Source organism: Apteryx mantelli, chromosome 2, assembly GCF_036417845.1.
Source record: "Apteryx mantelli isolate bAptMan1 chromosome 2, bAptMan1.hap1, whole genome shotgun sequence".
NCBI classification, from domain to species: Eukaryota; Metazoa; Chordata; class Aves; order Apterygiformes; family Apterygidae; genus Apteryx; species Apteryx mantelli.
In genome coordinates this window covers 55,292,493-55,305,242 of record NC_089979.1, presented here as the reverse complement: position 1 = coordinate 55,305,242, position 12,750 = coordinate 55,292,493, and the positions used below count along the sequence as shown (strand labels likewise).

The window sequence follows — 12,750 nt, the reverse complement described above, 5'->3', positions numbered from 1 at the left end:
TAGCTTTGATAATTGTGATCATATTGATTATGAAGTTAATGGATATAACAATTTTTTACTGACAACAGAGGATGGAACTTCCAAACTAATTAAATTGCAGGCATCTCAAATACCTCGAAACATCAGAGATTCATGAATCAGCTAATACTGCTTTATCAAAAAACACTGATTCCTTACTCACATAAGGCATTCTAAGTATTGAAAAATAAGTTGAAAAAACATAGAGAAATATCATGAATTTATTGATGTTTTGGGAAAACTGTCAAAGATTATCTCTGATTTTATTCTAGTCATCTAGAATTTTGAAAAAAGCTTGTCAACTTAACACAGTGACTCAGGAAGCCAGGAATAAAAGTCAAGAACTGACTGGATTTATTGACACAGTGCATAGAACCATCAAAGGTATCCTGCTTTTAAGATATTTCCACTTCATTACAGAATTTAGAAGGGTATTTCCACTGCAGCTCTTCAAGAACTATTTACAGGCAAAATGCTGCAGTTTGTTCAAGGGGTTCACACATACTCTTCTATTAATGGTATGACCAAATTGTTTGCTCTCCTACTTAGTACTTGCTGAAGTGGCTCTGTCGCTAAATGAAACACTGGGTCTAGATCTCCCACTATCAAATGCTACGTCTCAGAGCCTGCAGGATGATATCTCTGCCATGCTGGATACAATGCGCAGGAAAGATTTTGTTCAACAGCACCATAAAGCTACCAGCATCCTAAAGTAAGCATAGTCTACTGGAATCTTTATTTAGCATGTGTCTATACTGTGCATTGCTGCTTCTTGGAGACGTGTCTGAAGAAACATTGTGCCATGAAAACGGCTTGTGTTACAGATTAACTAGCCCAGGCAGAGCTATATGAAGTCTGAAGCTGGAGTTACGTTATTTGGAGATCATCTGGGCATCCCACATGGCACTGCTGTATTCAAAATAGCCAAGCATTTGTTTATTTGGACACATTGCAATTAATGGAAAGACCCCTGTCTTGATTTGTTCACTTTTTAAAAGCTATTCTAAAATGGCTTCTGTTTTCATTACTTATTACTACTTGTTGCTGGACTTGGCAATATAAAATGTCGGCTATTCCAATAGCCATTAAAATTTCTGTTGCAACTTCAAAAATACTCAGTATTGCCCTAGTCCTGTTCCCACCAAAATCTGTAAGAATGTTAAGATTGGCTTAAGATGAGAATGGAGTGCTTCTGAAAATCTGACTTTTCCTTTTTAAGTGCTTTGTATCAGGAGGGACAGAATGTTTATGCTAGGTAGCATATCTGATTTTGTTCATCACTGTCCCCTGCCTGTCCTTGTACTGAGTATTAAATTGTGCAGGACCTAAATGGACATGAAAATCAACTGGAAATGTACCATTTATTCTTATATTTATTAGGAAGTCTGAATAGCTTTTTTTGCACTTATGAAAATGTCTCAATATGTCCTGTTCCACAGTAACAGAATGTTCTGACTTTCAAAATCAGCTTGAGCTGTTAATACAAGGCATTTGTAAATTAACTTTTTCAGTTGTAGGCTCTCTGCTGAAATTTCTGAAAGTTCTCTGATAAGTGTACTTTGACAGATTGAAGAAGAGAGTTAATAAGATTTTTGAGAGAATTTGCTCAGCAAAATTTATCATGCAATGCAGCTGCAAATTCAAAACTCATTTAAATAAGCAGCTTGACAGTCCATTTTTCAGGGAGCAATGGTTACCTCATGGCTCATAGTGGACAGAGTTTGTGATGATATACTATTAAGCAACATTAATAACTGAAGTCTCACCACGTTTGCTACATAAGGCAAAGATCACAAGGCATTTGGAATATAAGCTTGCTGCTGTACACTGAAATCAAAGCCATTACTGCCTTGCAAAATGTTTTCACTCTTGTACCTTTTGTAAGTTTATGGTTTCTGAGTGGAAGGACTCTGAACTATTAGTTTAAAGAAATATATGCAAATACGCATCTGATATTCAATAAGAAAGATGGAATGTGTTTTATTGTTTGTAATCAAGATATAAATGAGTTTTCTTTTGTTTCAGCTAAAGATATGTATGATTTGAAACCAGATTAAAAGGGACAGATATTTATGTAAAAGTATCATTACAGGAACTGCAGTGTGCGGCTTATGTACAAGAGAAACAAAGGACTTACCTGTCAGGATCACTTTCAGTTCAGTGTCTTCAATACTGGAAAGTGTTTGAATGGAGGTGCAAATATTCCCAAATAGAGCAGCTGAAGCAGTTAACAACTGACTAATTTGGGGGGGGGAGAGGGGGGTTGATATTTCCCGGATCATGCCTATTGTTGATTTCAAAAGATAAGTGCAGAGCTCACTCCTTTCAGTGGTCATTTTAATGGGATCATTTATTTTATTAGATATTTAAACCTTTCAAGACCCCTGGGTATCTGTGTTCTCGTTACTTGTTGCTTTCCAGTGTCACCCCTTATAACTGATGTTTTGATTCTACATTCAAAATACGAATCCCTGCAGTTAAGACATAGAAGGTTCCCAGAGGAATGCTTCACAGAGGTTTTCACATGGGCAATGTCCCAAATAAGTCCAAGCAAATGTGCTTTGTACTAGTTCTTTTCCACCTCTAAGCAGCAAATAAAAAATTTATGAACTCTACTCCCCCGCCACATGCACAATTGTTTTCTTTTTGCATGGTAAGACAAGTAACCTAGTGTGTGTATTCATGCTATTATGGAAAAAATTGCAGGCTTTTATAAGAATATGCATTTAGATTAATTTGGGATAGCCTCATTTCCCCTCAAGAAAGCATGCCTAAGTCTCTCTCCTACATTTATTTATTTTCTGCTTCCTCTCTTTGTCAGAGCTGCAGAGAGGTTGTTGCTCCAGGTTCAGAAAGAGTATCTTAAACCCCAGCAGAAACTTGCTGAGCTAGAAAAGGATGCAAGTCGTCTCTTATCAAAGCACAACAGCAGACTGCAAGAAGCCCAGGACCTGGTGAATGAGGCGCTTGCTAACATCAATGAGACCGATTGCTTGTTTCCTCTTATCTCTAGCAATGTGGGAGACCTAAATGTAAGACTGGAGATTCTGTGTTGTTGTGTAAGGAATATCAAATATAGAATTATTTTGAAAGGCGCCTTTTAGACTTAAATAAAACTTCAGATTTTTTAACATGTTAATATATGTAATATCTTAAAAGCCCAAGCAAAACCAGAACCCTGTTTGAAATCCAAAAAATGGTTAGGTAATATGTGAATTCATCTGCACTAGTTGACTTTACAAACTACTGTAAAACAATTGATTTATTCTATAGGACAAAAAGCTCTATATAAAGGAAGGTAAAGAAGCCTGCACCATGCTCATTAAAGAAGGGAAACTGCTAGTGAATGTTGCTGCTGCTCTTGCTAAAGATGTAAAGAACTCTACATCTGTAAGTTCGTACGTAGTTTTCACAGCCTCTTTGATGTTATCAAGTGAATTTTGTTATTTTTAAAAAAAGGAAACCGTTTTGTTGTGTAGAACCTGGAGGCTCACCAGGATGGGCTGGTCCTATGGAGTACCAAACTGCGGCATCACGTCGACAAGCTGGTCATGCAGATGTCCATGCGAGGAGTGCTGGACCTGGTGTACAGAGCCGAGGACCATGCTGCCCAGATCCAAAGACTTTCCAGTACACTAGAAGGGTGAGAAACTCAAGAAATATGAACTCAAAAAAGACTGTATCTACAGTGTCAGATTTAATATAAATAGGTAGTAGCTTAATCCACTAAGGGAACGTGATAAATTTTTCTCCCCCATTTCATTTTAATTGCTTTTCACTTCTACTGCAGTGCATGGTATTTCTACTGCATGACACAGAGAGGGTTGATTAGTCTTACATTTCCTGTGGATGACCTGCAGAATAACTAGTGAGTTATTAAATGCCCAGTGAATATATCATGGTATGGCTTGAAAAGCTTGTGGTCTGTGTATGAATACTTCTTTGACAATATATCTCTGAATATCATTAAGAAGCTATTCCTGCTATGCCTCCGTTATTGTTGCTTTCAGAGCTTCTTGCAGAAATGAGTGGGTTGCAGTCCCGAATGCACTCAAGCACACCCTTAAAGCTTCCAAGTTGGAAAGCCATTCCAGTTATCTCAGTGAAAAAGAATTCTCTGCCCCAGTTTTTTTTTAGGATTCTTGCTGTTTTGTCTTTTAAAATCAGCACACGTATGTGTTAAAAATTAAATTATATCAGAGTGGAAAATTTACATGTGTTTTAAGCTTGAGAACCGAAAATTCTGCATTGAATAATACTCGAGTAAAAATTTGATAATGAATAGCTTTCAGATGCTCCTGATTTCCTCCTAAATTCTGTATTTTTCTACACTGCTATTGAGCTCCAGCTAGGAACCTGTTTCTTTTCTGTTCTGTTTAGGTTATGTAATTTGCTTGTTCTTCATGTTAAGTGTTGCATGTGGCTAAGTGGCCTTATAAATTGAAAAACTGATCATAAACAAAAGAGAGTAAAATAGAAAAAAAAATCACATTTTCAGCCTAAAATAATGAACTGAAAACCCTTTATGCAACCTAGGACAAAGTGTGCTCATTTTTTCTGAGTGCCTTATGTATTCTGGAAACACATGCTATAAACTGAAGACATGGAATTGTTGCTTGATTATAAATAGTCTAATGAAAAGAAAATCACTTGCTAATTCTCTGCTTTAGTGGCCTCTCTAAAGTAAGAAATATGACTTTGAATGCAACCGCTGCTGTCTACACCCACTCCAGTGTTAAAAGTGTGATTGAAAGAACAGAAATTTTGGCAGATGATGCTTCTAGAGTTGTGAATGGTCCCTTGGACTTAGTGAGTATCTACATTAATATCTCCAACTCCTTTACATTTCTCATTTTGGAATATGTTTTCTTAAGTTTTTTGCATTTGCTGAAAGCTGTCTTCTTGACCGAGGCATCTACGGCAGCCGGTCCTGCCGACTGGTACACACGATATCCTGAACCAGTACCTTTTGGTACCTGACTTCACCTTTTGTTCACCTTGCTTTCCTCTCTGCCACAATACTTTTTTCCTTCTTTTGTCACATCTGATATGTGCTTAGCTAGACTGGACTTGATTCTGCGTGTGTTCATCATCAGTCATCTCCCATGCGTTCCTTCAGTTCCCAAGCCTCTCACGCTCTCTTCCACCTCCGGGTTATTCAACCATCTCCTTATTCACCTGTCCCTTTTCTGTTTGCATCTAGGTATTCCCAAACACAACTGTTTTGCTTTGCTGAGGACATTTCATAACCAAATGTAATTTTGTGTCTTATCTGATATTCCTCTGTCATATCAGATTATCATGTTGTTGTTAAAAGAGTAGATTACAAAGACCTGGCCAATTACCCACCTGATCCTATTATTTTAATATTATTCTATTTCCCCATTTCATCTCTTCCCATTTTTCATGATTATATATCCCAGTAGCCCATTGAATGGGTTATGTTTTACAAGCATTTTGCACATTATGCCTGGAGAAAAGACTATATAATGCATTTATTTACACGATGGTGATCAGAGTAGTCAGCACTGTTTTGTAAGCTTGTACAACAGTCGCGTAATTTATAGTACTGTTTTGTTAAAAGCTTTGAAAACATGAATAACAAATCTTTCAAGGTAGTTGTCCATGTTTTCCAGATGGCGAAGTGGATTAAAAGAAAATTTTAAAGGCTGTAATTTTCAAATATCTGACTTTAAAAAGCTCAATTTTGAGAATTTTGTCATAGAATTGGAACTAGAATTAGTGGCATTTCAAAAGATGGCACTGAATCAGCAGGGGTGTTCAAACTAAAATTTGCTGGGTTTTGTTTTACTGTCTTCTTTTTCCATATTGAATCACAAAGAGTTTCAATGTCACGCGCCTGGACAAACTGTTGCAATTTGGATTTCTTTGTTCATTCTTAGTAAGGTAGTAAATAGAAAATCTCATGAAAGAGAATGTTCAATAACTTAAAAGAGACATCTGAAGATACTTAAATATTTTCAGTTGAAGTTCTTTTTTCATATGTGGCAACTGATGTTTGTTTTTTCAGCCAGAGGAGTCTTTCAGTCTTCTTGGAAGAGAAGCTCTACTGCTTAGCTCTGAATTTCTGAATGAAGCGAAAAATCTGAAGAAAAAAAGTGGTGGTCAGTTTTTAGAATTTTCATTTCTGTTTCTGTTTCTTTTTCTATTTCCTGTTTTATGGTGGGTTTTTTGAAATGAGCATAAGCTAAGGTAAAAATTTGCACATGAATATATTTTCATATAATTAAGATTAGCATTGTATTATGGAGTCATTTATTGATGTACCTTTTTGGTAAGAACATAATTTTCCTCTGTAAACATTTAAAAAATTGTCCTTTGCTGTACCTCATTTCCCTCCAAGCAATGCTTTCTTTAAATGGCCTGTTTTCCAAATGCAATGAATTAAGTCATTAGTGGTTGGGCAATAGATGAAGAACAAAATGAATTCCTGAAGAAATCCATTTAGCCAGGAAGAAGTCTGTGAATTTCATCTTATAAATCATGGATTACGCAAGTATGTAGGATGATATATTTAAATCTAATATTTTTTTTCTTGCTCCTTCTACTCAGGTGTAATGTGACAAGCTGAACTTTTTCTGTCTGTTTGTACAAAGTGCCTTTTGACTCAGAGTCCCTCTATAAATTTTAAAATCCTTTTAGTTTTCTGTTACTCAGAAGAGGTCAACAAGGTGTTGGAGTCTGCACCATAGAAGTTCAAAAGCATTTTGAACACAGACTTTAGGAGTCTGGCTCTAAGAGAAGTTTTTGACAAAATGGACAGAAAATGAATGTTTAACAGAGATCAAATTATAACTGTAAAATAGACTTTGTTTTCAATATCAGCAGCTTTACAAATATGCTTGAATTTTATATAATTCAGATGGAGAGAATACATACCTTTTTGTTGCTTCTATTTTACACTTTTTTTTTAGAGATAGGATTCTGCAAACAGCTCACAAATAAATAAAAGAAAAACACTCACTCCTCCTCCTGTCAGATATCACAAAAAGTCAAGCACATCATTGCTATTATAAAGTTTTATCATCTTGGAATTATTTTAATTTATAGCCTTTTCCTAACTATATTTCTACTATTTCAGTCTGATAGAATTGGCCAAAAAAGGATAACTTTGAATGGAACAGTGCCCACAAGAGCTTATCTCTGCATACTGCATTCATTTTGCATTCCTGTTTGTAAAAGGCTCTTTCTGTTTAAGAAAACAAAAAAGTTGATTAAATAAATGAATGCTTGTTATCTCTATACATAAGGTTTGTGTGCATAGTATGGTACTGAGATTTGTTTGTGCATAGAAAAATCATAGCTATTTCTTCCAACAGACCTTTTATCTGGATTGAATGGATTTAACAAAAGGGTAGAAAAGATTCAGGAAAGTACTAATAAAATTATCAACCAGCTTAATGATTCCCTGTTGACACTAAGAGCATTGCCTAATGGTAAGTGAAACCTATATTGACATTCTCCTCCTTATTACAGAAAGGTACGGTACAATTTTAATAAAATCCTGTTTGTAGGCTGATGGGAGAGGCCTAACAATAAACTAGACTGGAGACTCATTTAGCCTCCTGCCTTACAAGGAATATTTTCCATTTGTTTAGTAAACCCATAAAACATAGCTGGGTTATGATATAAGGTCTATAGCTTGATTCCCATTTCACACTGCTGTAAATCAGGAAAAGCCCTGAAAGGAATAGAATTGCACTGGAATGAGAAGAGAATCAAGTCCTAGAATACTTAATCTCACATGGAGGGAAATTTTATATTAAACAGTGACTTTTTATATTCTTTTGATAGCTTGTTTCAAACTCATCCATACTGCGCCATAAATGTTATAATCTATATCTAAAGTTTTGTTATTGTAAATTCTGACTTCATTTAACTGATTAAAACATTCTTTTTGTGTTTTTCCAAAACGAAAGAATTCTCATTTTCAAAAATGTCATTATTTTGGATAAAAGCAAGCCCTGGAGTTCATGGAAGCTAATACAGTAAATTTCTTTAAAGTTTTAAATAAGAAGCTCTGAAATAGTTTGCCAACCTTAATAATGTTTTTTTTAAGGTGTAGGAACGCTCATAATGTCCTGCTGCATGGGTCGTTGTACTATATGTCCAGATTAAAATGCTAGTCCAAAGCTTTAAAATGTCCCATTTTACAACTAAGGCTCTTAGCTCACACTGAAAGGCAGCACTAGTGATAAAGTTACACTGGATATTAATAGCAGGATACTCTCAGACATCAAACTCCTCATTGAAAATGAAGGCATCATTAAAGTCATAGGGCAATCCTCCTTAACTGTCACTGTTTGATTTCAGTTTTGCTGTTGTATTTCTTGAAGTTTTCTTTATTTTTGGGGCCGGGCAGAGGTTGACGGTGGTATTTCCCTCTGCGCAGGGGACTGGAGGTGAAGGAGGATCCCTGCAGACCTAAAGCAGGCCTTTTTGTGCCAGCTGCAGCCTCTGCCCACCCTTCCTTGGCGCGGGGGTGTAAGGGGTGAGCTGAGGATGGGAGCTGTGTGCCCACTGCACAAGTGATTGTCGCCCAAAGCAAAGGGGGTTATAGGCCTGCTGCCTCGCCTGCTTTCTGTAGGATTCAAAAAATGAGGCTCAGACTGTGAGTCTGGGTGCCAGCACCCATTCGAGGGGCTTGAAAGCTGTGAGCCTGATGTATTCATATAATCTCTCTGCTGGGATACAGAGTCAAGTTCCTCATCTGTGCTTATGTCATGTTCAGAGCTGGTCAAGAAAAAAGGCATATTGTGGGGAAAAAAAACAAACCTTATTTTTCCTAGAATTCGAAATTTTGATTGAATGTCAAAATTTTGAGTCTTCTGATTGACAGACTTGAAAATCTAAATTGACCAGCCTTAATTAAAATCTCTGTAGTTTCTATTATTTACATATGCTTGTATATATGTATTTACATATACATGTGTGTTTGTGTGTGTGTGGTATGAACACACATACCTATATCTGCATCTGTGGCTCTATCTATGCCTATGTCACTAACTTGGGAGCATTTCCCCATTCTTTTGCCCAGGGCCGTAGCCATGGCTTTGTTCCGACTTTACAACTGATCAAGTTGCAGAAGGTTTCACAGAAGATAAAGGGGGAGTCATTAAGCCCTGGGGCGTTCAACAGCTAAGCTGAGTTAGATAACAAGAAGTGCTTAGCTTGGAGCTCCCCTCACCGACAAAAGTATACAAAGAGATAAAAATATAACTCTTACTGCCAAACGAAAGTAACTGGCAGCATTTCTAGTGTTTTCGATATGTTTGTAACTGTGTTGTTATGCACCTGGCCAGGCATTGGTTGCTCTCAGATATTGGTGAAAACTATGATTTTTTTTTTTTTTTAACCTGTGTGCTATCACTGTGATTCAGATACAAGGAAATACATGCTTGAGGTGAAAGAGCTGGCTGTGTCTGCAAATGCCAGCGCTGTGGTGGGTTTAAGCTGCTTTGGGGATTTCAGTCAAAAGCTGCTGAATACTTCTTCTACGTTGTCCCGGGTTAATGACACGTTGAGGAAAACTAGTGAACTTATAACTGATTCATCAAAAGCAGGTAAGTTTGCTGCTTCATTGCTCTGTAGAAATGTCACTGCTTGCAGAAGCAGTACTAATGTTCAAGTTTAATAAGCATTAAATATGAATCTGGTGACTGAAAGTTTCTTCCTAATTCAATAAAAGTGTGACAACTTTTTAAAAGACCTCTATAGAAGTCGCATAGGATGCCTTTAAATGTGCATATTTCTTACTGATGTTCATAACCGCTGAAAAAAAAATTTATCAGAAACAGGCCACCTTGGCTAGGCACTCTAGCAATAGACAGTGCATTTCTTTCAATCTGTCTCAACATTTCACTGATATTTTGGCAGCAACTACAGCTGAAGAACAAGTTAAGGAGGTTGAAGCACAAGCCAGTCTTTTATTTGATAGGCTGAAACCTCTGAAAATGCTAGAAGAGAACCTGAGCAGAAATCTCTCTGAAATTAAAGAGCTCATCAGCCAGGCCCGCAAGCAGGCAGCATCTGTAAGTACCATGATCGCTGCAGTTTCTCTGTTTAACTTAACCGTCTTCACTTTTACTTGTAGCAGAAAATTTCTTTGAGTCAAAGAGCTTAAAACTTATCTTCAAGGTACCTGGTTGCTCTGCTGTCCTGCTGAAGTCCAAGAGCACTGGCTGATGCTAAAATCATATACCAGCAGGGCTGCGTTGGTGTATTTTGTGGTTTTATCTTCAAGTTTCTTACTGCATTTGTGAGTTTGTCAGAGCAGCAAGGCAGTAATTTGTTTTCTATTGCCTTCTGTTTCCTATAAAAATAATAGAACAGCAATCACAGAGATATTTCGGTGAGAAAGAGACAAGTGAGTAGATGGAGCTGCCATTCTCTTTAGGACAAGATGCTAATTTCTAAGCTTATTTTAGAGGTTGATGCGAGATGCCTCCCTTATAACATCAAGTATTGTTAAAAACCTTTTTTAACAGAATATGGATTCTGTCAATAAATTTGCCCTGTATGCACAACAAAGTCCATGTGTTCCTTTTTACAAGATGCTGCTGTGCATCCAAAATTTTTGAAACAAATAATATACTTGTCATTTTGAAGCTCTCTGCCCCCCACTTAAAGAAAACAATGGTAAATCAACTGTACTATGGACCTCATTAAACTGTGAGGGGAATATGAAAACGACTTTGCACTCGATAACTTTTGGTATGTCTTTGGCTTTAGTATGGGTATATAATTCTAAGGTTTAGGGAAGTTTTGTTTTGAAAAAACAAAAGGCTTTTGGTGCTGTCTGCAAATCTCCTTAATTATATGGTTATTGCTTCTCTGTCACAGTCTACTGGAGCTTAATGAATCCACTGCAGAACAGAGTAGTGTTTTCTGAATTATCAGAAACCACAGAAGTTCCCTGCAGGGGGAAAAAAAGTATTAGCAAAATCTCCTCTTCCAGATTTCAGGGTTCACTTTGTTGTTTTGTATACTTTTATTTGTTACAGGTGAGGACGCGTGTGTATACATGTATGCTTTATGTATTTAGTTGTTACAAGCATATTCAATTAATTTGATGGAGTTAAGGCTTTTCCGTTATTACAGTGGGAAGGAACACTGTAAAACTCCTTGGTGTTCAGCCATTTTTAGCTTGCATTGATGTGCTATCAGAAAACTTACTAGACAAAATTCAAAGGAGTTAGTGGTATCACAAGAGTAACGTAAATTTTTCTACTTAAGCTATAAGTTTAACTTGTAATGTATTCCCAAATGTATTTTTGAATAATCACATAGTCATCTGTGGTGTTAAAAATTTCAAATAAACACAAATGTTACAGACTTCTTTTTGTTTTGTTTTGTTTTCCTCTGAACATAGACTAGAAATTGTTTTCTTTTTAAAAATGTTTGGAATTTCTAAATCTTTTCTGATGTTATTATAGCAGCTTTTGCTCATTACATGGGCTTCAGGCCCAAGATTTTATTATTGTGTGAGGTATTTGAATGGTTTGTTTTACTTACTTGCTTGAAATCTCATAATCAGATGAGCGAATTATGATGTATTGCTTTCTTCTCTTTTTGTGAAGCTCCTGCTCTTTTTTGAGTAATGCCCAGGAGACTGTTCAGATCTAACCCCAGTAGCAATTTTAGATCACCTTAAAAGTGTCTCAGTGAATTGCTGGCACTGGTTGGTCAGAAGCTAAGCACATATTCGAGAAATACATGCCATGCACACGGAGACTTGTTTCGATTCCATTTCTCCCTTTTCCCCCTCCAGATTAAAGTTGCAGTATCAGCAGACAGAGACTGCATTCGTGCCTACCAACCCCAGATTTCATCTACGAATTACAACACCTTAACCCTCAATGTGAAAACTTCTGAACCAGATAACCTCCTTTTCTACCTGGGTAGCAATGGAAAGGTAAGTTTTCTGGGGCGACACTCACTGAAGGTGGTGGTAGCCAAATGTTTTAAATGATCATATATATGTTTTTGGCCCTCACAAGCGTGGTGTGTCCACCCACCTGAACAGGAGCGCGACAGTGTGGTGCCACACTGCCCTCCTCTTCCTTCCCTCTATAATCCTAATAAATGCATGGCTGTTAGCTCCTGGTGATGTTGTACTGTGTAACAATACTTTTTCACAGACTGACAGGTCACATTGTGTACACACACACTGAGAGAGGAAGTGCATATTTATATATGTATGCATCTCTGTGTGTGTATACTCATCCTATCACATATTTTTATAGATATATAAAGGAAATATTCACCTACCTGTATATGGGGTGAGTTTGTTGGTTCTCCTATAAGTTTCTCTTTCACTGGGCCTGATTTGGCTAAAATAAAGTCCAATAATATGGGATGTAGGGAAATGAATCTGGAAAGACATTTTCAAAGTCACATGAAAATTAAATATACAGAACAGAAATAACATGTTCAATATCTTGTATTAAAATAAGCACTACTGTTTTTCAGACAGACTTTCTTGCAGTGGAGATGCGACGTGGTAAGGTCACTCTTCTTTGGGATTTGGGCTCTGGATCAACAAGAGTGGAATATCCTAATTTTCCAATTGACAACAACAAATGGCACAGAATACATGCAACCAGGTAATTTAAGTGTGAATGGCATGAATGTTGGAAGTCCCAAGAGGCATCCGATAGTAAGTTCAATGCATACTAAGAGTTTGATTAAAAAAAAAAACAAAAAACAAAA

The 12,750-nt window shown here is 36.8% G+C and overlaps 1 protein-coding gene across 1 annotated transcript in view; it reads left to right on the top strand.

The window, feature by feature from the left end:
- Positions 1-12,750, top strand: part of LAMA1 (laminin subunit alpha 1) — a 111,473-nt gene that overhangs the window by 78,231 nt on the left and 20,492 nt on the right. Inside the window, exons 35-46 of the mRNA XM_067290030.1 lie at positions 291-402; positions 568-730; positions 2,840-3,050; positions 3,292-3,408; positions 3,498-3,661; positions 4,689-4,827; positions 6,050-6,143; positions 7,359-7,475; positions 9,420-9,602; positions 9,916-10,070; positions 11,810-11,953; positions 12,511-12,644. Of these exons, the coding sequence (XP_067146131.1) occupies positions 291-402; positions 568-730; positions 2,840-3,050; positions 3,292-3,408; positions 3,498-3,661; positions 4,689-4,827; positions 6,050-6,143; positions 7,359-7,475; positions 9,420-9,602; positions 9,916-10,070; positions 11,810-11,953; positions 12,511-12,644 (1,733 nt within the window). The remainder of the gene's footprint in view (positions 1-290; positions 403-567; positions 731-2,839; positions 3,051-3,291; positions 3,409-3,497; positions 3,662-4,688; positions 4,828-6,049; positions 6,144-7,358; positions 7,476-9,419; positions 9,603-9,915; positions 10,071-11,809; positions 11,954-12,510; positions 12,645-12,750) is intronic.